Genomic DNA, 21,502 nt, shown 5'->3' with positions numbered 1-21,502 from the left:
ACAAAAAAAAATTAGCTGGGCATGGTGGCGCCTGCCTGTAATCCCAGCTACTCAGGAGGCTGAGGCAGGAGAATTGCCTGAACCCAGGAGGCGGAGGTTGCGGTGAGCCGAGATCGCGCCATTGCACACCAGCCTGGGTAACAAGAGCGAAACTCCGTCTAAAAAAAAAAAAAAAAAAATACAAAAATTAGCTGGGTGTGGTGGCACGTGCCTGTAATCTCAGCTACTCTGGAGGCTGAAGCAGGAGAATCGCTTAAACCCGGGAGGCGGAGGTTGCGGTGAGCCAAGAGTGCACCACTGCATTCCAGCCTGTCGACAGAGTGAGACTCCGTCTCAAAACAAAACAAAAAAACAACCCTTATTCAATTATGAAATATAGCATGCAAAAATAAGCGCACGTGAGCTGTGAACGTGCGGTGTAGCAATTCTACTTATGAAACAAACCCCTATGCAACCAGACCTGGGTCAAGAAATAGAACATAGCCAGTTCTGCAGACCCTCACAGTCCCCTCCCTCCCATTAGGATAGCCACGTTTGCACTTGTGGTGGTCATTCCCTCGCCTTTACTTTTTTTTTTTTTTTTTTTTTTTGAGAGACGGAATTTCGCTGTTGTCGCTCCTGTCTTGTCCTTTTGTGGCCGCAATGGGATGAGTGCGTCTTCCTGGGAGAGTCTGGGCGGGGTCGCAGGTGCTGTGGCGGCGATGAGACACACGGGGGCGCGCGCGGCCCGCGCCTGGACGCGTTTGCGGAGGGTGCAGGACGCGCGCGTGGGGCCGGCTCCGGAACTGCGTGTCTGGGCGGCGGCTGGGAGGATTCCTCCGGAAAGGAGGCCGGCCAAGCACTTTGGTCGGGAACCCTGTGGGCCCGTTCCTCTGTCCCTGTGACACAGAGTGGTTAGAGGGGTCCCGGCCTCTCTCCTCTTGGGGCCTATTTTTGGTCCGGACTGCAGCGTTGAAAACTGCAACAGAGCGTACAATGAGGGGGGGTCTGTTTTATTATTACTATTATTGAGACTGACTTTCACTCTGTCACCCAGGCTGGAGTGCAGTGGCACCATCTCAGCTCACTACAACCTCCACCTCCTGGGCTCAAGCGATCCTCCCACCTCAGCTTCCTGAGCAGGTGGAAGCACAGGTGCACACCACCATGCCCAGCTAAATTTTTTTTTTTTTTTTTTTTTTTTTTTTTTTTTTGGTAGAGATGGGGTTTTGCCATGTTGCCCAGGCTGGTCTCAAACTTCTGACCTCAAGTGACCTGCCTGCCTCAGCCTCCCAAAGTGCTGGGGATTACAGGTGTGAGCCACCTTGCCCAGTCTGTTATAATTAAACAATGAGTAAGCCCCTAACTGCATTTTCTCATTAGTGCTCATACTCCCTGAGGAAGGAGGAACTACTTATATATATATATATATATATATACCACTAATATATATATATATATTTTTTTTTTTTTTTTTATTTTTTTGAGACGGAGTCTTGCTCTGTCGCTCAGGCTGTAGTGCAGTGGCACGATCTCAGCTCACAGCATCCTCTGCCACCCAGGTTCAAGTGATTCCCCTGCCTCAGCCTCCCGAGTAGCTGGGACTACAGGCACGTGCCACCATGCCCAGCTAATTTTTTTTTTTTTTTTTTTTTTTTTGTATTTTAGTAGAGATAGGGTTTCACCATGTTGGCCAGGATGGTCTTTATTTCCTGACCTCGTGATCCACCCGCCTTGGCCTCCCAAGGTGTTGGGATTACAGGGGTGAGCCACCGCGCCTGGCCTATTTTATATTTTTTACAGGGTCTTACTCTGTTGCCCAGGCTGGAGTATAGTAGTTCGATCATGGCTCACTGCAGCCTTTAACTCTTGGGATCAAGTGACCCTCCTGCTCCAGCCTCCTGAGCAGCTGGGACTTAAGGTGTGTGCCACCGTGTCCCACTGATTTATTTATTTCTTATCTTTGTCTCTGTTTATTTTCTTTCTTTCCCTCTCTATCTCCCTTCCCTTCCCTTCTGTTCCCTTCTCTTCCTTCTTTTCCTTTCTTTTCTTCTTTCTTCAGACAGGGCCTTGCTATGTTGCCTAGGCTAGATAACTATTATTATTTATTTTATTTTATTTTATTTTATTTATTTATTATTATTTTTGAGACGGAGTATCGCTCTTGTTACCCAGGCTGGAGTGCAATGGCGCGATCTCGGCTCACCGCAACCTCCACCTCCTGGGTTCAGGCAATTCTCCTGCCTCAGCCTCCTGAGTAGCTGGGATTACAGGCAGGCGCCACCATGCCCAGCTAATTTTTTGTATTTTTAGTAGAGATGGGGTTTCACCATGTTGACCAGGATGGTCTCGATCTCTTGACCTCATGATCCACCCACCTCGGCCTCCCAAAGTGCTGCGATTACAGGCGTGAGCCACCGCGCCTGGCTATTTTTTATTTTTTAAATTTTAACTACGTAAAGTCAGGGGAAAGTGGGAACACAGCCCCCCACTACCACAAATTATGCAGTTGAGTTTCCCACATTTGGGAAAATCGCAGGGGTCAGCACATCCGGAGTGCAATGGATAAGCCTCGCCCTGGGAAAACCACCTTCGTGATCATGGTATCTCCCCTGCCAGGTAAGTATTATTTATTTATTTTAAATTTATTTATTTTTTTGAGATGGAGTCTTACTCTGTCACCCAAGGCTGGAGTGCAATGGCGCGATCTTGGCTCACTGCAATCCCTGCCTCCTGGGTTCAAGCAATTCTCCTGCCTCAGCCTCCCAAGTAGCTGGGAATACAGGTGGACTTCACCACGTACAGCTAATTTTAGTATTTTTAGTAGAGATGGGGTTTCACCATGTTGGCAACTCTTGAACTCGTGATCCGCCCACCTTAGCCTCCCAAAAGTGCTGGCATTACAGGCATGAGCCACTGCGCCTGGTTGATAACTATTATTTTTATCCCTATTTTACACATGCAGAAACTGGGGCACAGGCTCGCAGCCCTAGTTTCCCTCACACCACAGCCCACGCCTTACCTGCTCCCTGTACTTACTTCCATTTACACATATTTATATTACAGCCCTTCCTCACACACAGTGAAATTTACATCTGAAGCATGTGTTTCCATGGTTTTTAAAAAATTATCATTGTGAATCAGACTTTCAAAAATGCGTGCTTGGATGGGGACCTGTCCTGGGGATGGGGCTGGCAGAGGTGGCCCTAGGCAGCTGGGGACAGGCCAGTGTGTGCCCCAGGCCTCCTGGAGGCCAGTCTGGAGTCATCAACAAGGATCCTGAGTCACTGGGGCACAGCTGCCAGAGAAGTGAATGCCAAGGCAGGGTGCAGCCAGGTGGGCTGCGGCCCCTACTCGGGATCCCAGCCTCCCCGCCCCCACACTGCTGCTCTATGCACGGAACGTTGCAGACGGCGCAGGCACTGAATGCGTGGGGAGCTTTGCAGTCCATGACCTGTCAGACTTGTGGAGTGCACGGAGGGTTTGGGGGACTGGTTCTGAAGGTCAGGGCTAGGAGGAGCAGGTAGTCAACAAGTAAACTCACAAATATGAGATAAAGTATCAGACGAGATCAGTGCAATAGCAAAAATAAGGCGGGAGGAGAGGTGTGGGTGAGATGGCCGGCCTTTGGGGGAGGGTTGCCCGGAAGCGTGACTCCTCCCACCCTGTTAAAAGGATAAAGAGTCCTTAGGTGAGGGAAGGAACAATCCCTAGCCTGGCGTGCCCTGAGAGGGCCCCCTGCAAATGACTTTAGGGGATCATCCTAGTGTCCTCAGCTCCTTTTTTTAGAGGCTCACTGCATTCCCAAGGTTGTTCAGCCAGGAGGGCGCTAAAGGGATTTAAGCTGAGAGCCAAGTCTCAAACTCAGAGAAGGGAGAAGCTGCCTCGGAAGTGGCTGGGGCCCGAAGGTCGAGGCTGCAGTGAGCTTTGATCCCGCGGCCAGTCGCGGTGGCTCACGCCTGTAATCCCAGTCCTCTGGGAGGCCGCGGCAGTCGGATCGTGTGGGTAACCCCCCATATAGGCACCGAGGAATGAGAGCTAAGCGGAATTCTGGCACAGTTAGGGCTTGAGGAGTGTCTCACTTTGTAGTGTTACTACTCAGCTATTTCCTTTTATATGATCCTTCATACAATCATATATTAGTTTATAGAATTAGGGCTTGAAGAATCCCTTTATATAATCCTCTATATATAATCATATAATAGTCGATAGTATGAGTGCCTAAAGAATATTGCCCTACATATATACCTATAATTATATCTTAGTTCATAATTGGAGGAATGCCTAGAGTGGACACAGTACAGAGCATTAATTAAGGAATAAGCAGCTTATAATCGGAGGAATGCCTAGAGCAGACACAGTGCAGAGCATGATTTAAGGGAAAACAGTTATACCAGGACAAGAACCCATGGCCCAGGCGGCAGCGTTCAGTATCGTAAAGATACCCGCTGTATGGCAGGCTTGGGGCGAGAGCCACTCCTCCTGATAAAGGAGTTGTAGGACCTTGCTCCAGTTCTTGTGGAGGGCTGCCCTCAGACCGGCACTCCACCTTGGTGACTGTGAACTTTATCAGCTCTTGCTACTGTGCTGCTCGAAAAGCATCTTCCTATAGAACTCATTGGAAGCTGCCAGACGGTGGCGGTAACCTTGACAGCTCTGTCACTGCTGTGTGACTTAAAGCATCCTCCTATAAATCTTCTTAGAAGTAGTTTGCCCATAGATAGAAGCATTGCACACTGCACCCTCTTCACTGCACACGGCCCACCTTCAAGCCTCAGTGACCTAATGGGGGTGGACCCCTTACTGCACACGGCCCTTGCCTTCATGGGAACGGGCCCCTTGCTGTGCACTGTCCGCCTCCCGGCCTAGGTGACCTAATGGGGGTGGACCCCATGTTTTATTGCTCACGACCCTATCACTGTCCTTAAAGATGACTTCACTCACTGCCCTGCCCCCTAACCTATACACAATAAACACACATGCTTCTGGACATTCGGGGCCTTGCCTGACTCCGCTTATAGGTGGCGTGGCCCCCTGAGCCCAGCTGCGTTTTTCTTGTACTTCTGTGTCCTGTCTCTATTTCTCGGACCCTGCACCTCAGCACAGCATAAGGCATACTCCATGACCCTGTGGGGCCCTCAGCCCTACAGATCGCTTGAGGTCAGAAGTTCGAGACTAGCCTGGCCAACATGGTGAAACACTGTTTCTACAGAAAGATACAATAATTAGTCGGGCGTGGTGGTGCGCGCCTGAGGTCGCAGCTACTCAGGAGGCTGAGGTGGGAGGATCGCTTGAGTCTAGGAGGCGGAGGCTACAGTGAGCCGAGATCTTGCCACTGCACTCCAGCCTGGACGACAGAATGAGACCCTGTCTCAAAATAAGTAAAATACATGAGCCGAGCGGTGGTGCGCGCCTGCAATCCCACACACTTGGCAGGCTGAGGTGGGAGGACCGCTAGAGCCTGGGGGCTGCACCACTGCATCCCAGCCTTGGTGACTGTGAGACCCTGTCTCCAAAAAAAAAAAAAAAAAAAATGGCTGAGAGTTGTTGGCAGGGAAGTTGCAGGCAGGCGAGGTCAGGCCAAGTAGAGTCCTGCCTATCTGGAATGCTTCCTGGAAGAGGAGGCTTTTTCCCGAAGCCGCGGGCTAGGGTCTGGGGGGGCGTGCATCTAGCCTCCCATGAGACCCTGGTTCAGAACACGGCCGGCGTGAGGAGTGGGCCAGCGAGGCCAGGACACTCGACCCCGCCGGGACCCAGGAGGCCTCAGGGACTTCCTGGTTCTGCCCAGAGTGGCCGCCCTCTGGGGCTACGCCTGCTACGAGCACAGGGATCACCGTCCCTTTTATGTACGCAAACACTACGCCAGCTCAGCAAAGGTGGTCCGTGTCGGCGGTGGGGCCCGGAGGGCAGTGGGCGTCCCAGGGACTCGGCGGGAGGCACTCCAGGGCGGGTGAAGCCCTGCGTAGCTCCTCACTTCCAGGCCGCTGCCCACTCCCCGGACAGGCGCAGAGGACACTTTGCGCCTGCGCAGTGAGCGGCCGGAGGGGGACGCGTCCGCGGCGCGCACGCACCACGAGGGGCGGAGCCCCGGAGCCTGGACGCCCGTGACGGGCTGCGCTGGGAAGGGGGCGGAGACGAGGCGTTCCTGGGCGGGGCCTCGAGGCCGGTTTGGAATTTTTGGCGCGAGCAGCTCCGCGCGCGTTCACGGGCCGTTCCCTCTCAGGGGAGTTCTCCGCCCGGGCGTCCGGAACTGTCGACGGCAAACCCCGGCCCGCTGGGCCACCCGAGAGTTCCCGAGAGTTCCCGCGGCCTCCGCCGACCCGGAATCTGGGCCCTTGCGGACCCGCGCCCCGCCCATCCGCCCCAGGTGAGCCCAGAACCGGCCCTGACGGATCTCGGCGCCGCTCCCCTCCCTCTCCCGTCGGCCTCGTCCCGTCGGCGTCCCCCCTGCCCCTCAGGCCTCCCCGGCGGCCCGCCCCGACGAACCCCTGCCTCCCGTCCTCCCCGACTCCTGGTCCCTTGCCCCGAGCCCCTTCCCAGTGGCGGCCCCGCTCTACGCGTCCCTCCCGGAGACCCCGCCTGCTGTCCATCAACCTCGCGCCACCGGCCTCCCCGGGACAGCCCCTCCCCTCCGTGACAGCCCCTCTTCCCCTGTGTCACTCCCTCTTCCCCTGTGACAGCCCCTCTTCCCCTAGGACAGACCCTCTTCCCCTAGGACAGCCCCTCTTCCCCTAGGACAGCCCCTCTTCCCCTGTGACACCCTCTCTTCCCCTGTGACAGCCCCTCTTCCCCTAGGACAGACCCTCTTCCCCTAGGACAGCCCCTCTTCCCCTGTGTCACCCTCTCTTCCCCTGTGACAGCCCCTCTTCCCCTGTGACAGCCCCTCTTCCCCTGTGTCACCCTCTCTTCCCCTGAGACAGCCCCTCTTCCCCTGTGACAGCCCGTCTTCCCCTAGGACAGACCCTCTTCCCCTGTGACAGCCCCTCTTCCCCTGTGACAGCCCCTCTTCCCCTGTGACAGCCCCTCTTTCCCTGTGACAGCCTCTCTTCCCCTGTGACAGCCCCTCTTCCCCTGTGACAGCCCCTCTTCCCCTGTGACAGCCCCTCTTCCCCTAGGACAGACCCTCTTCCTCTAGGACAGCCCCTCTTCCCCTGTGACACGCTCTCTTCCCCTAGGACAGCCCCTCTTCCCCTGTGACAGCCCCTCTTCCCCTGTGACAGCTCCTCTTCCCCTAGGACAGCCCCTCTTCCCCTGTGACAGCCCCTCTTCTCCTAGAACAGCCCCTCTTCCCCTAGGACAGCCCTTCTTCCACTATGACAGCCCTCTTCCCCTGTGAGCCCCTCTTCCCCTGTGACAGCCCCTGTTCCACTGTGACAGCCCCTCTTCCACTGTGACAGCCCCTCTTCCCCTAGGACAGCTCCTCTTCCCCTAGGACAGCCCCTCTTCCCCTGTGACAGCCCCTCTTCCCCTGTGACAGCACCTCTTCCCCTAGGACAGCCCCTCATCCCCTGTGTCACCCTCACTTCCCCTAGGAGAGACCTTCCTCTAGGACAGCCCCTCTTCCCCTGTGACACTCCCTCTTCCCCTGTGACAGCCCCTCTTCCCCTAGGACAGCCCCTCTTCCCCTGTGACACCCTCACTTCACTTCCCCTAGGAGAGACCTTCTTCCTCTAGGACAGCCCCTCTTCCCCTGTGACAGCCCCTCTTCCCCTAGGACAGCCCCTCTTCCACTGTGACAGCCCCTCTTCCCCTGTGATAGCCCCTTTTCCCCTAGGACAGCCCCTCTTCCACTGTGACAGCCCCTCTTCCCCTGTGATAGCCCCTTTTCCCCTGTGACAGCTCCTCTTCCCCTAGGACAGCCCCTCTTCCCCTGTGACAGCACCTCTTCCCCTGTGACAGCACCTCTTCCCCTAGGACAGCCCCTCATCCCCTGTGTCACCCTCACTTCCCCTAGGAGAGACCTTCCTCTAGGACAGCCCCTCTTCCCCTATGACACTCCCTCTTCCCCTGTGACAGCCCCTCTTTCCCTGTGACAGCCCCTCTTCCCCTGTGACAGCCCCTCTTCCCCTGTGACAGCCCCTCTTCCCCTGTGACAGCCCCTCTTCCCCTAGGACAGACCCTCTTCCTCTAGGACAGCCCCTCTTCCCCTGTGACACGCTCTCTTCCCCTAGGACAGCCCCTCTTCCCTGTGACAGCCCCTCTTCCCCTGTGACAGCTCCTCTTCCCCTAGGACAGCCCCTCTTCCCCTGTGACAGCCCCTCTTCTCCTAGAACAGCCCCTCTTCCCCTAGGACAGCCCTTCTTCCACTATGACAGCCCTCTTCCCCTGTGAGCCCCTCTTCCCCTGTGACAGCCCCTGTTCCACTGTGACAGCCCCTCTTCCACTGTGACAGCCCCTCTTCCCCTAGGACAGCCCCTCTTCCCCTGTGACAGCTCCTCTTCCCCTAGGACAGCCCCTCTTCCCCTAGGACAGCCCCTCTTCCCCTAGGACAGCCCCTCTTCCCGTGACACCCCCTCTTCCCCTGTGCACACCCTCTTCCCCTAGGACAGCCCCTCTTCCCCTAGGACAGCCCCTCTTCCCCTGATATCCCCTCTTCCCCTAGGACAGCCCCTCTTCCCCTGTGACACCTCCTCTTCCCCTGTGACACTCCTTCTTTCCCTGACAGCCCCTCTTCCCCTGAGGCAGCCCCTCTTCCCCTGTGACACCCCCTCTTCCCCGTGACACTCCTTCTTTCCCTGACAGCCCCTCTTCTCCTGTGACACCCTCTCTTCCCCTGAGACAGCCCCTCTTCCCCTAGGACAGCCCCTCTTCCCCTGTGACACTCCTTCTTCCCCTAGGACAGCCCCTCTTCCCCTAGGACAGCCCCTCTTCCCCTGTGACACCCCCTCTTCCCCTAGGACAGGTCCTCTTCCCCTGCCACAGCCCCTTTTCCTGTGATAGCCCCTTCCCCTCTGACGGTCCCTCTTTGCCTATGACAGCCCCTTCCCCTGACAGCCCCTCTTCCCGTGACACCCCCTCTTCCCCTGTGACAGCCCCTCTTCCCATGACAGCCTCTCTTTGCCTATGACAGCCCCTTCCCCTTTGACAGCCCCTCTTCCCTGGTGACAGCCACTTCCAGTCACAGTCGGTTCCCTGCTCTGTTCGCCAGGGTTTCCCTCCACCCACGTAGGTGAACTCAGCTGCCGCCCTGCCTGGGAGGAACTCACAGTCTATTGGAGAGGTGGCCAGCAGATGTGTCGGGCCCAGTGAGAGGGTGAGACGAGAAGGTCCAATCGCCCAGGTCCTTGGAAGCTGCGGAGGTCACCCCTGCCTGGCCTTAGCTCAGGGACACCCTGGATTCACGTGGGAGCCCCTGCTCCTACCTCCCCCATCCCACCACCGAGGCTCTTGGGCCTGGCCAGTCATGCTAGAACGTAAGTTGTAGGGCCCGTGGGAGAATTGGGTTAAGATGCATAGGCTCGAGTCCCTGAATGTGCCAGGGCTGGGCCTGGAGGCTGTACCTGTGACCCGTGACCTCGAAGATCCCAACACTCTGGCTCCTCACTTTGAGAAACCCTGGGATGGGACTCTGAGGTAATTAGAGTCAAAGGAAGAGTCTCCACAGATGGAGGGCAGCCTACCAGCTGGGCCCAGGTAGCCTCCCTCCCCTCACCACTCCACTCCCTCAGGGACTGGAGGCTGCTCTTTTTAGATTTTTACTTATTCATTATATATTTATTATGTTGTGACAGTCTCGCTCTGTCCCCCAGCCTGGAGTGGAGTGGCGCCATCTCGGCTCACTGCAACCTCTGCCTCCCAGGTTCAAGCCATTCTCCTGCCTCAGCCTCCTGAGTAGCTGGGATTACAGGCGCACACCACCACACCTAGCTAAGTTTTGTATTTTTAGTAGAGATGGGGTTTCACCATGTTGGCCATCCTGGTCTCAAACTTTTTTTTTTTTTTTTTGAGACAGAGTCTTGCTCTGTCGTCCAGGCCGGAGTACAATGGTGCGGTCTCGGTTCACTACAACTTCCACCTCCCGGGTTCAAGTGATTCTCATGCCTCAGCCTGCCAAGTACCTGGGATTACAGACGCCCACCACCATGCCTGGCTAATTTTTGTATTTTTAGTAAAGATGGGGTTTCACCCTGTTGGCCAGGCTGTTCTCAAACTCCTGACCTTGTGATCCACCTGCCTTGGCCTCCCAAAGTGCTGGGATTACAGGTGTGAGCCACCAAGCCGGACCTGCTTTCGAGTCTTTGTTAAATCTGACATTTGGAGGCTGGATGTGGTGGCTCACACCTGTAATCCCAGCATTTTGGGAGGCTGAGGTGGGTAGATCACTCAAGTCTAGGAGTTTGAGACCAGCCTGGGCAACATGGTGAAACCCTGTCTCTATATATTAGGTATTATGGTGCAAGCCTGTAGTCCCGGCTACTCAGGAGGCAAAAGTCGGAGGATGCCTTGAGCTTGGGAGGCGGAGGTTGCAGTGAGCTGAAGTCATGCCACTGCACTGCAGTCTGAGTGATACAGTGTGACCCTGTCTCAAGAAAAAAAATCTGACGTTTGAGCAGTTCCTGTTGCCCGTTTTGTTTTTTCATGTGTATGGGTCATACTTTCTTGTGTCTTTGTGTATCTTCTAGTTTTTTGGTGAAAACTGGACATTTTTGGTATTAACTGCATGCTGGTTCTCCATCCTCATCCAGGGCCTATGATTGCTGTTTATTTGTTGGTGGCTGGCTGGACTACTGTATGGCAGTCTGTTTCCCCTGCACATGAAGCCTCTCATGTCACTCTCCTGAGGGTGCAAACTTGGGCATGTGCGTAGCCACTCTGGGGCAAGTGTGGTTTTAGGGGGGCTCGCTCTAGTTTTGCCCCCAATCACACCCAGCTATTAGGCTCCACCAGTGACCAGTTAATTGCTCTATTGTTTTTTATAATACGCTGGGGCATGAGCCTCGCCACTATGGTGAAACCCCATCTCTACTAAAAATATAAAAATTAGCCAGGTGCGTTGGCACACGCTTGTAATCCCAGCTACTTGGGAGGCTGAGAAAAGAGAATTGCTTGAACCCAGGAGGCAGAAGCTGCAGTGAACTGAGATCATACCAATGCACTCCAGCCTGGGAGACAGAGTGAGACCTTGCCTCAAAAACAAACAATGCCTTGGGCCATAAATTGTTCCATAGGCTGATCTAATTAATTTTTTTTTTTTTTTCGAGACAGAGTCTCACTCTGTTGCCCAGGCTGGAGTGTAGTGGCCCAATCTCAGCTCACTGCAACCTCTGCCTCTGAGGTTGGAGCAATTCTGCCTCAGCCTCCTGAGTAGCTAGGATTACAGGCACACACCACCATGCCTGGCTTATTTTTGTATTTTTAGCAGAGGTGGGATTTCACCATGTTGGCCAGGCTGGTCTTGAACTCCTAACCTCAGGTGATCCACTCACCTCAGCCTCCTAAAGTATGGGGTTGCAGGCATTAGCCACTGTGTCAGGCCAAATCCAATTAGTTTTGAGCTCCTTTGATGGAGTAGCTTTTGAGGTCAGTGTTAGAGGTTTGCTCTGACTGCAGGCAGGCTCTTCCTAGCTAGCTCTTTCCCGACTTCTCTGTAGTAGTCTAGCACATGAAGTCTCTCATGTCAGTCCCCTGAGGGTGCAGCCTTGGGCATGTCGCTGACCTGTGGTTTAGCTGGTTGCCCTAATGCAGGTAGGTACCAGTCTCTTAATGGCTCATGACCAAAACCTCCACTGATTTTGACAGCGCCTTTAAACTTGAACTCCCCAACACTGTTTCAAATTAAGCCAATTTTCAGGGGGATAGTGGGTGGGGAGAGCTTGGTTTATGACCTGTGTCTACTCCTAGGCTAAATCTCTGAGTCGTGTTGTAGAACTGGGGGCAGTATAGCGGTGCACCTGAGTGCTGCTGCTGCTGCTTTAAGAGCAGATTGTGGGGTCCGGTAGGAGCCTCTGGCCTTCGCTGTTTCCCTTCTCCAGTGTGGAACTTCCTTCCTACAAATGAGCTGGGGCTCCTTGTTCCCAGCAGGGCCTGAGGTACAGCCTGTACTCTGTGCATGGGAGCAGGTGGAAGAAGGGAGCCCCTGGCTTGTCTGTCACACTCAGCTGGAATTTAGCTTCTGCCACGTGGAGCTAGGAGGGTTGAAAAGTGCTGAGAACCTGGCTCTCTTGGCTCTTGACTGGAAGCTGGGGGAGAGGGAGCCCTTGTTGGCCACACCTGGCCCCAGTGCTAGGCTAGGGGAGCGGGGTGCTGGGGGTGGGAGGGCAGGAGTGTCAAGGCTCATGTGCCAACAGGCTTGCTGTTATTCCGAAGCTTTGGCAGGTTTTCTGGTGTGAACCTTTGTTTGCTATGTGCCCTGGGCACCACGCCCAGAGGCTTTCAGTGCTTGCGTTTGAATAATTATCACCACTTGTGCCTCTTTCACTGGGGGAGGGGCCCGCAGGCTTTGCCCACTGCCGTTCTGGAACTGGCCACCACTAAATGTGTTTTGGCACAACAGCTATGAAAAGAAAGAAACTTGAGGGATTCTGGTTTGTTTGTTTTTTACTTTGGAATTGGAGATAAGGGATAGTGGGCCCCTGTGGTCTTGGAAGAGGTCGTGTAGTTTAGGGTCAATGAGCTGGCCGTGATGAGGACAGGGATGCAGGCGGAGCCTCTCTGACTCCAGAACCAGCTTGGTCTTAACCTCTCTACCTGACTGCAAGACCCTCAAGAACACGGGCCCCGTGGGTTTCTTCTTATGTTTCTATCATCTCTAAAACATAACAGCCTGGTGGGCAGGTGAGTATGAATCTGTCCTCTGCCTTTTCCTGGTAGGTGCCTGTTGCTCCCATGGCTGTTTAAAGCAGAATACACGGGTGGTGTAGATGTAGCTCTTTTCTGTGGCCTCTTGGGGGCCACAGGGTCATGTGGTGTCAGAGTTGACCCACTGCCCTGTCCTCAGCCTCTGTCTCTGCCCCCAGGGCCTCCTGCGCTGGCCATGCCCGTGCCCACGGAGGGCACCCCGCCGCCCCTGAGTGGCACTCCTGTCCCAGTCCCAGCTTACTTCCGCCACGCAGAACCTGGCTTCTCCCTCAAGAGGCCCGGGGGGCTCAGCCGGAGCCTCCCACCTCCGCCCCCTGCCAAGGGCAGCATCCCCATCAGCCGCCTCTTCCCTCCTCGGACCCCACACTGGCACCAGCTTCGTCCCCGGCGGGTGTCATTCCGGGGCGAAGCCTCAGAGACCCTGCAGAGCCCTGGGTATGACCCAAGCCGGCCAGAGTCCTTCTTCCAGCAGAACTTCCAGAGGCTCAGCCGCCTGGGCCATGGCTCCTATGGAGAAGTCTTCAAGGTGAGCGAGGGGACGGCTTCCAGGCCCATCTGGGAGACCTCCTTTGTGTCCCTGCCACTCCCCTGATGGGACAGGGTCCTGGTCAGCCTGTTCCCCTTCTGTTCCCTACAGCCTCCCTCCCCCGCCCCGCCCCGGGCTCACAGGCCCCCTCTACATTTGACTTGGCTGCTCCCATCACCCCCAATGCAGGCCCCTCCAGGGGCTGCTCTGTGCACACTGGCCCCTTGTCCAGAGTCTCGCACACCCTTTGGCAGCCCCTGTGCCATCTCCTCTGGCCCTGGCAGCGGCTGTGCAGGGTCCTTGGCGAGTCTGCCCAGCCCCTGGAGCCAACCCGGAGTGCAGCCCATACCCCACCCTCCCCAGGCTGGCAGGCTCTAAGCTACCCTGTGCCTGCCACCTTGTTTTTCTTAAACACAGTTTCCAGTCATTTATGCATTTTTTTAAAGAGTAGTTTTCTCTTGTATGAGTCCTATGTGAAGACAATTTTGTGAAAAAGTACAAATAACATTGCCCCCAGGTCAGCTTTCTCACAGGGGAACCCACTTTTCATACAACAGCCTGTGCTGCCTGTGTTGCTCTGCAGCTGCTTCTTCCACCTCACAACACATCTGAGAGGTCCCCTGGGGTCGGCTCAGGTCGGCCTGGCTCCTCCATCGCTGGGTCTCCACGGACCCAGCCCCAGGGGTGGAGGTTTGTCCAGTTCTGCTGTTGCCCTGGGCAGGGGTCTGAGACTTGCCTGCTACACCACTGTCCTGTGTGTGAGCCCTTAATGGAGTCTGCCAGGTTGTCCCCCAACATGGTTGCGCTACTTGTGGCTCTCCCCCACCCTGCCTGTGGGTACCACCTCCTTTCCAGGTGCGCTCCAAGGAGGACGGCCAGCTCTATGCAGTAAAGCGTTCCATGTCACCATTCCGGGGTCCCAAGGACCGGGCCCGCAAGCTGGCCGAGGTGGGCGGCCACGAGAAGGTGGGGCGGCACCCACGCTGCGTGCGGCTGGAGCAGGCCTGGGAGGAGGGAGGCATCCTGTACCTGCAGACAGAGCTGTGTGGGCCCAGCCTGCAGCAGCACTGTGAGGCCTGGGGCGCCAGCCTGCCTGAGGCCCAGGTCTGGGGCTACCTGCGGGACACGCTGCTTGCCCTGGCCCACCTGCATGGCCAGGGCCTGGTGCACCTTGATGTGAAGCCTGCCAACATCTTCCTGGGGCCTCGGGGCCGCTGCAAGCTGGGTGACTTCGGACTGCTGGTGGAGCTGGGTACAGCAGGAGCTGGCGAGGTTCAGGAGGGAGATCCCCGCTACATGGCCCCCGAGCTGCTGCAGGGCTCCTATGGGACAGCAGCGGATGTGTTCAGGTGAGGACCAGGGGATGCCAGGTGTTTGGCAGGCTGTGGGAAACCCTTCCTGGGACAGAAGCTCTATTCCCCAGGAAGGAAGCTCCATCCTAGCCCAGAACACCCAGCCTCAGAGCTACGAGTCTGAGACATCGTCCCTACCCTGCAGTGGAAAGGCTTGTCTGGTCAGGCTGCCTGTGAGCCTCGAACCCTCCAGAGCCACTTTGCGTAACTTGCCTCCTCCTCACATCTCCACAGGAGAAACAATTGTCACTCCATTCACAGCCAGGTGAAGGGCCTTGCCGGAGCCCATTGCTAGCAGGTGGTACAGCTGGAACTGGCTCCAGGTGCTGGGTTCCAGGGTCGACACTGGTAACCACTGCCCTGATCATCAGGATAGTAATACCTGTCACCACTAACTGTGGCACCTGTCCAGCAGGGCACTGGGAGGACCCACCACTGTGGCATGTGGGCTCCCTGGGCACGGGGCCTATATTCCATGATGTCCCCATCCTACCCAGGGCTCATGATCAGCCCTGGTGAGGCCGCCCCTCCCTGACTGATCAAGGAAGACACCAGCCCTCTCCCACCCACCTCCAAGAGGCAGCCCGGGACTGAGTCTGTGTTCCAAGGCCAACCCTGCCCTCTTCTGTTCCCATCCTGTCCCTGCCAGTCTGGGCCTCACCATCTTGGAAGTAGCATGCAACATGGAGCTGCCCCACGGTGGGGAGGGCTGGCAGCAGCTGCGCCAGGGCTACTTGCCCCCCGAGTTCACTGCCGGTGAGTGGGTGAGGGTGGGAGGGGGTGCTGCCATGGGCTCCTGGGGAGACAGCAGCTGGGCGTGGAGACACTGCTGGGCTTGGTGCAGTTGCCATTCCGGGACCCTGATGTGGCTCTTCTTCATGGGCAGGTCTGTCTTCCGAGCTGCGTTCTGTCCTTGTCATGATGCTGGAGCCGGACCCCAAGCTGCGGGCCACGGCTGAGGCCCTGCTGGCACTGCCTGTGTTGAGGCAGCCGAGGGCTTGGGGTACGCTGTGGTATGTGGCAGCAGAGGTCCTGAGCCGAGGGTGGGCCCTGTGGCAGGTAAGCTCCTGACAGTGGCGGCTGCCTGCCTAGCTCCCCAGCCCTGGGGCCTGCGCACATTCTGAGCTCCTCTCCCCACAGGCCCTGCTTGCCCTGCTGTGTTGGCTCTGGCATGGGCTGGCTCACCCTGCTAGCTGGCTGCAGCCCCCGGGCCCGCCAGCCACCCCACCTGGCTCACCACCCTGTAGCCTGCTCCTGGACAGCAGCCTCTCCAGCAACTGGGACGACGACAGCCTAGGGTGGGTGCGAGTGCAGGGTATGGGGGGCTGGGGGAAGCTCGGGGGACATCACTGGGGCTCCATGGAAATTCATGGTGAATGGGGACCATTCCCACAAACCTGGCCCCCATCACACCGTGGGGAAGAGAACCAAGGCTGGTAGGGTGAATGCAGCTCGGTGTGTGCTGGGTGCTCAGGGCATGGCTTCACACTTAAGGCACCGCCACACCAGGGAGTGACCAGCTGTACAGCCCTGACCCCAGTGGAGACTGCCAGTGCCCAGGGACAAGAAATTATCCCTTTTCTGGGAAGAAAAAGCCTCTGGAGTCTGGAGAGCCCTGCCCTGGGAGGAAGTCCTTGGTCCCTGGGGGCTGCTGGCCAGCTGAGAGGCTGTAATTAGGAAACTGCTGCAAAGGAAAACCAGGTGCTCAGGGCAGACAGCTCTTGAGGACTCTGCTGTTAGGCCCTTCCTTACAAAAACGTCACCTCATCCCTTGGGGGCACTTTATAGTAGACGAGTTCCAGAAAGGCTTACGTTTACTAAATGTTTACTTCAAATCTGCCTCAGTCAAGTCCGTATCTTCTGAAAAGGACAGAGGGGCCTTTGAGTGCAGCCAGATGGAAGGTCTTTGAAGGCTCTCCAAGTGCTGCTTTCAGAGTGCACCAAGTTTTTATTGTATCTGACCATGGCTCCCTGCCTGTTGGTCAGGCGGGAGCCTAGAGCCTTCATAGGGATAGAGCTGGTCTCGTCCTGCCCTCCCCAGCCCTGGACACCTTGCTTGTCTCACCTGCCCTCCTGCAGGCCCTCACTCTCCCCTGAGGCTGTCCTGGCCCGGGCTTCGGGAAGCACCTCCACCCCCCGGAGCAGGCACACGCCCAGGTAAGCAGGCCTGGCGGCTGGGGTGGGCAGGGCAGGGCTGGCTTTCGGATCCCGAGTGTCACTCCTCTCCCCTCCTCCCAGGGATGCCCTGGACCTAAGTGACATCGACTCAGAGACTCCTCGGGGCTCCTTCCCCTCCTTTGAGCCTCGGAACCTCCTCAGCCTGTTTGAGGACACCCTAGACCCAACCTGAGCCCCAGGCTCCACCTCTGTACTTGTAATGTTTTACCCAGTGTCCCTCCCATCGCTCTTGAAAGTTGGGGCCCCTTGGGAACTCCCATGGTCTTTTCTGACTGGCCATGTCTAATAAAAGGTATTTGAACCTTGGGAGCACCCAAGCTTGCTCGTGTGGCAACATGGCCCTTCCTGTCCCTTTATTGATGTCATCCAGGATCTTAGGCCCCTGAGGCTGAACCCTGCTGCAGAACCCAGTTTTCCTGGCCTTGGGCCAGCAGCTGGAGCCCCATGCTGTGTGCCAAAGAGGTTTCCTGAGCAGGCACATCCCCGGTGGGCAGCTGGAGCTGTTGGAGCATGGTACTCAAAGTGGAGGGCAGGCACGGCCCAGGGGTCTCAGGATCCGAGGCCACTGAATTCCATGTGCCAGTTGCCTGGAAGAAGCAGCTGCACCCCTTGTGCCTGTGGCCAGCTGGTACAAGAAGGGTCCATGCCCCCTTGGTCCTTTTGCCCAGACCGCCTTCCTCTATGTCTCGGCAGAGGAATCCAGGGTGGGCAAGCTTGTGGCTGCTGGGAGAGCTTGTATGCAGGGCAGAAAGATGGAGGTCAAGAAGCCTGGGCCCAAGGGGCTGGCCAGAGGCCTGGTGGGAATAGCAGGACAGGGTGAGGGCTCTGGGTTGGCAGCCTTGAAAGCTGGCAGGACTTTAACTCTCAGAGCAAGACATGACCCCAGAGTCCCTCTGGTCCAAGCCCACAGGTCACAGAGGGTAAACAGGTCCCAAGAGGGAAAGGTTTCCTTCCAGCTGACGCAGTAAAACAGGAGCTTGGAGGGAGAAGGCAGGGAAGTAAGTTGGAGCGCCACGGCGTGGCTGGAAGAGGTCAGTCCACAGGGAAGAACTCCTGGCCAGATGTCTCCTGAGCTGGAAGCCTCCAGAGAGCCAGCCCCTTGCAGACCAGGAGGGAGGAACACCTGGTGTTGCTAACTCTAGGAGGCTGCTGTGGGCAGGCTGTCTTGGCAGCTCAGTCCTGGGGACAGGCGTGGCGGGCAGCCCACAGCAGGTCGGGCACGACGCCAGCGTGCAGCTGGAGGATGGAGCCCACGCTCAGCAGGTGCATGATCTGGTGAGAGTTGCCCCAGTAGTCAAAGCGGCCGGGTCCCCAACGCTCGGGCAGGCGGGCCACGTTCACCAGCCCCCCAAGCAGCGCCAGTGCGTCCATGCGTAGGTAGCAGGGCAGGGAGCCTGGAGCCCCTGAGCCCAGCCCCACTCCCCGGGCCCCAAACACCAACAGGCGGGCAGCAGCCTGCCACCCAAATGCCCGGAGCCGAGCACTGGTGGAGGGGGCGGTGAGGGCACGCCAGCCAGCCACACCCGACAGCAAGGTGTAGCCCACCAGGGCAGCTGGGCGCAGCCAGGGCCTGCAGGCCAGGGTGCAGTGGATGATGGGCAGGGCCCCTGCACAGCGGAGAGAGCAGAAGAGGGCACGTCAGTCTGAGGGTCCACCCGCCCTTCCCTACCCAGGGCTTGTATGACTGTCCCATGCCTCCCCGCACCAGTGGCCCCAGATCCCATCCCTTGGGGCCCTGACTCACCAAGCGTGTTGACAAGGCAGACCCCACACATGTCCAGAGCGAGGAGCCGGGCATACACAGCGCTGCCCCCTTGATGGCACATAAAGAGGTGATAGAGCACGGAGCCTGCAGGAGGTGCCAGGCAGGCTACACAGTGTGTGCCCCCCAGCCAGCCATCCTTGCCCAGCTGACCCCAGGGCATGGTCATCGGCATCAGCACCAGGAAACCCAGCAGGGCCAGCCCTAGGGAGGGAGACAGTCATCCACCAGACAGCTTCAGTCACGTCCTCAAGGGGACCCCAGTCCAGACACAACACAGGACAGAGCAAGGCAGGTCCAGGTAATGGTGTCATCCAGCTGGCAGCCTGGCTTTGGCCAGAGGCAGGCCCTGAGCAAAAGGCTTTTGGCACTGGTTACTTATGGCTCAGGATGGTCTGGGAAGTGGAGACCATGATCCCCACTTTGCAGGTGAGGAAACAGACTTGGAGGGACTGAATGACCGGCCCCAGGTGAGCCCAGTGGGTAAGCAAGGGCAGAGGACAGGCCTGGGCCATCGCACTCTCACACTGCTTTCCCCCAGCAAGCAGGAGGCCACAGGCCCCCGGCCTAGGTCAGCAGAAGCCTAAGGTGGCGAGACTTCAAGCTGAGTTGTGAACAGGACACATGGGCAGTGATGCCAGCTCATGGGCCACTGGGCTTGCTCTTTCCCACCCAAGTCCTCCCCTCTCCATAAGTGTCATGCAAATGGAGGCATTAGGCCTTTTTATCTTCCATAAAGGGGTGAGGCCTGGCAGGGGAAGGCAAGTTCAGAATGAAGGGAAGGGGACTCCGAGGGGTTGTGTCATCTCCCCAGGGCCCTCCCCGGGGAGTTGGCCTCCCAGGGGCCAAACTGGGCTCTGCAGACTGCCCACCCTCGTGGGATCTGGCCTGGCAGAAACTCGGAGAAGGCAACCGGGCTAGGCCCAGCCGGTCAGGGCCCCTCGCCCAGCTGGGGCAGCTCAAGGACGGGCACGGCTGTGTCAGCAGAGCTCCACGGGGTGCGGAGGAGGGGCCGGGCGCCTGTTGGGGGACGAAGGAGCCGCCACCAGGTGGAGCCCCAAGACCGAGCTGCCTGGAGCGGGGGCGTCAGGACGGCTGAGTTGGGAGGGGCGCGGCGGCTCCTCCCGGGCCCTCCTCCTGGCAGTCAACACCATCTCCCGCCTGGGTGCTGGCGGGAGAGGGTGCCCCGGGCGCTGGGATTACAGAGGCCAGACACCAAGCTCCCTATCCCTGGGATTCAGAGGGATTAAGCAGGCTCAGCCCCCCACTCTGCTTCCTTCTCCTGACCCGGCCCCCACCCGCCGGGAAAGCGGAAGCTGGCAGTGCGGCCCGCCCGGGACAATGGCAGCTTTGTCACCAAGGCTTCAGGCCGTGCCAGCCCGGTCCTGGGCGCTGGGATGCTCCTCGGCCTCGGCCCTCAGCCCAGCACGGGTAGGGCGGCCGGACGTGTGGGAAGTGCGTTACGGGCGCGGCTCACCGTGCGTGTAGATGTTGCCCAGTTCGTTGTGCAGGTAGAAGAGGCTGCGCAGGCAGCCCGAGCCGCTGCTGGCGGGCCGGTATCCGGTCAGCACGAACTTATTGAACTGCAGGTGCGGCGGCGAGCTGGCCCAGTCTAGCAGGCGCGGCCCGGCCAGGAATGCCATGGTCCGCACCGCGCGGGCGGCCAGCGCTCCTCCTGTCCTCGAGCCTCCTCCTCAGTGGGGTCGCAGCACAAGGAGGCCCATCACGGCCCGGCGCCCACTTGCCGCCCTGCGCTCGATTGGCGCACGCGCTGGCTCGGGGGTCCCAGCCCGCGCCCCTCCTGCGCTGCGCACGCGCGAGTCCAACGCCCTCGCGCTGGGGCGGAGGCTGGGGACGCGCCGGACGCCTGGGCGCACTGCGGTCGGCTCCGCCAAGACAAGCGCGCTGCAGGGACAGCTCGCGGCGGCGGCGGCGGCAGCAGCCGGTCGTCTTTCCGCAGCCAGGAGGACGGGTGCGGCCGGACACGGGATGGGACGCCAGGCTCCGCCCCAGCTCCTAGTCCCCGCCGGCTGGCCGGCGTTTCGCGCGCTGGGCTCCTGACGTCGGCGCAGCGAGAACCAATGGGTGCTGCCGGCGGGGAGGCTCCGCCCCGAGGCCGCCCAGGCCTCGCCTGCTAGCACCGTGTGCGCGATCGCAGCCTTATTTGCATGGGGTAGCTGGGGGCTTGCGACCCGACCTTCTGGGTCCTGCGGACTCCGCTAGAGTGACGCGGGCACCTCGCGTCCCTCAGCACTGTGCACCTGGGCTTTCCGCGTGACCCCCCAGGTCTCCGCACCTTTGGGCACCGCCCCTCGAGGGCACGGTCCAGCCACCCAGCCCTACCCTGCAGACCGGGCTCTGTCCAAGGTGCTGCCGGACGGGTCCGCCCTAGATCCCGTGAGCCCCCACTCCAGGGTGATCTTTCCGCCGGTTAGAGTCCTCCCGAGTGCAGCTGGGCACTCCGGGGTACCCAGACCTCTGAAGGCGTGCCTCACGCTCCCGCAGCCGCCGGGCGAGGCCCTGCCCTTCGCGCCAGGCTTCTTGGAGCGTGGGCTCAGCACAACTCGCTCCCTGTTATCACCCACAAGGCGCACTCTTGCCGTACCCTGACCAGGACAGACAGGAAACAGTGAAGATATAACGTTGGCGGCCAGGGGACCAAAGTCGGCCTCTGTCCCGTCCACCCTGAACAGGTACCGGAAAGGCACCCCTTCTTCACCATAATGTTGCCCACGATCCTCCTCCTTTTCAATCCCCGCCTTCTACAGGATCCCACCCACCCACCCATATGTCTGCGTTCTGGGTCCTTCTCTGCATTCCAGGCAGCTCCACCGAAGTCTGGGTGCAACGCCCTTCATTAGCATGGACACATGCAACCCTCGGCGCCTGTACGCTCATTAACATGCT

At 58.2% G+C, this 21,502-nt stretch overlaps 2 protein-coding genes and 1 non-coding gene across 3 annotated transcripts; 1 reads left to right on the top strand and 2 right to left on the bottom strand.

Moving 5' to 3' along the window:
* Positions 1-2,442: 2,442 nt before the first annotated feature.
* Positions 2,443-2,606, bottom strand: LOC135269144 (U1 spliceosomal RNA). The gene has a single exon (XR_010337449.1). It is a non-coding gene; the product is annotated as a U1 spliceosomal RNA (small nuclear RNA).
* A 3,569-nt stretch (positions 2,607-6,175) lies between these two features.
* Positions 6,176-17,157, top strand: PKMYT1 (protein kinase, membrane associated tyrosine/threonine 1). The gene is made up of 9 exons (XM_012441948.2): positions 6,176-6,346; positions 9,128-9,392; positions 12,936-13,303; positions 14,159-14,652; positions 15,305-15,411; positions 15,542-15,714; positions 15,796-15,953; positions 16,735-16,812; positions 16,894-17,157. Exons 2-9 carry the CDS (start codon positions 9,383-9,385, stop codon positions 17,003-17,005), a joined length of 1,500 nt encoding a protein of 499 aa, XP_012297371.1. The 5' UTR covers positions 6,176-6,346; positions 9,128-9,382; the 3' UTR covers positions 17,006-17,157.
* On the bottom strand, positions 15,244-20,550 carry PAQR4 (progestin and adipoQ receptor family member 4). The gene is made up of 3 exons (XM_012441954.2): positions 20,073-20,550; positions 18,578-18,799; positions 15,244-18,440 (listed from the first exon to the last, which is right to left on the bottom strand). Exons 1-3 carry the CDS (start codon positions 20,236-20,238, stop codon positions 18,007-18,009), a joined length of 822 nt encoding a protein of 273 aa, XP_012297377.1. The 5' UTR covers positions 20,239-20,550; the 3' UTR covers positions 15,244-18,006.
* Positions 20,551-21,502: the final 952 nt, after the last annotated feature.

This window comes from Aotus nancymaae, unplaced genomic scaffold, assembly GCF_030222135.1.
Source record: "Aotus nancymaae isolate 86718 unplaced genomic scaffold, 86718_ANA_hifiasm-v0.15.2.pri h1tg000049l, whole genome shotgun sequence".
Lineage (NCBI taxonomy): Eukaryota > Metazoa > Chordata > Mammalia > Primates > Aotidae > Aotus > Aotus nancymaae.
Note: the sequence above shows the minus strand (reverse complement) of the source record. Positions and strands in the feature narration are given on the sequence as shown.

Coding starts and splice junctions, on each gene's coding strand:
- PKMYT1 (XM_012441948.2), top strand. Junction 15,715..15,795: donor GAGGGTGGGCCCTGTGGCAG/GTAAGCTCCTGA, acceptor CTCTCCCCACAG/GCCCTGCTTGCCCTGCTGTG. Junction 16,813..16,893: donor CGGAGCAGGCACACGCCCAG/GTAAGCAGGCCT, acceptor CCCTCCTCCCAG/GGATGCCCTGGACCTAAGTG.
- PAQR4 (XM_012441954.2), bottom strand. CDS start 20,238: ATGGCATTCCTGGCCGGGCCGCGCCTGCTAGACTGGGCCAGCTCGCCG. Junction 18,800..20,072: donor GGGCAACATCTACACGCACG/GTGAGCCGCGCC, acceptor CTCCCTCCCTAG/GGCTGGCCCTGCTGGGTTTC. Junction 18,441..18,577: donor CTGCCTTGTCAACACGCTTG/GTGAGTCAGGGC, acceptor TCCGCTGTGCAG/GGGCCCTGCCCATCATCCAC.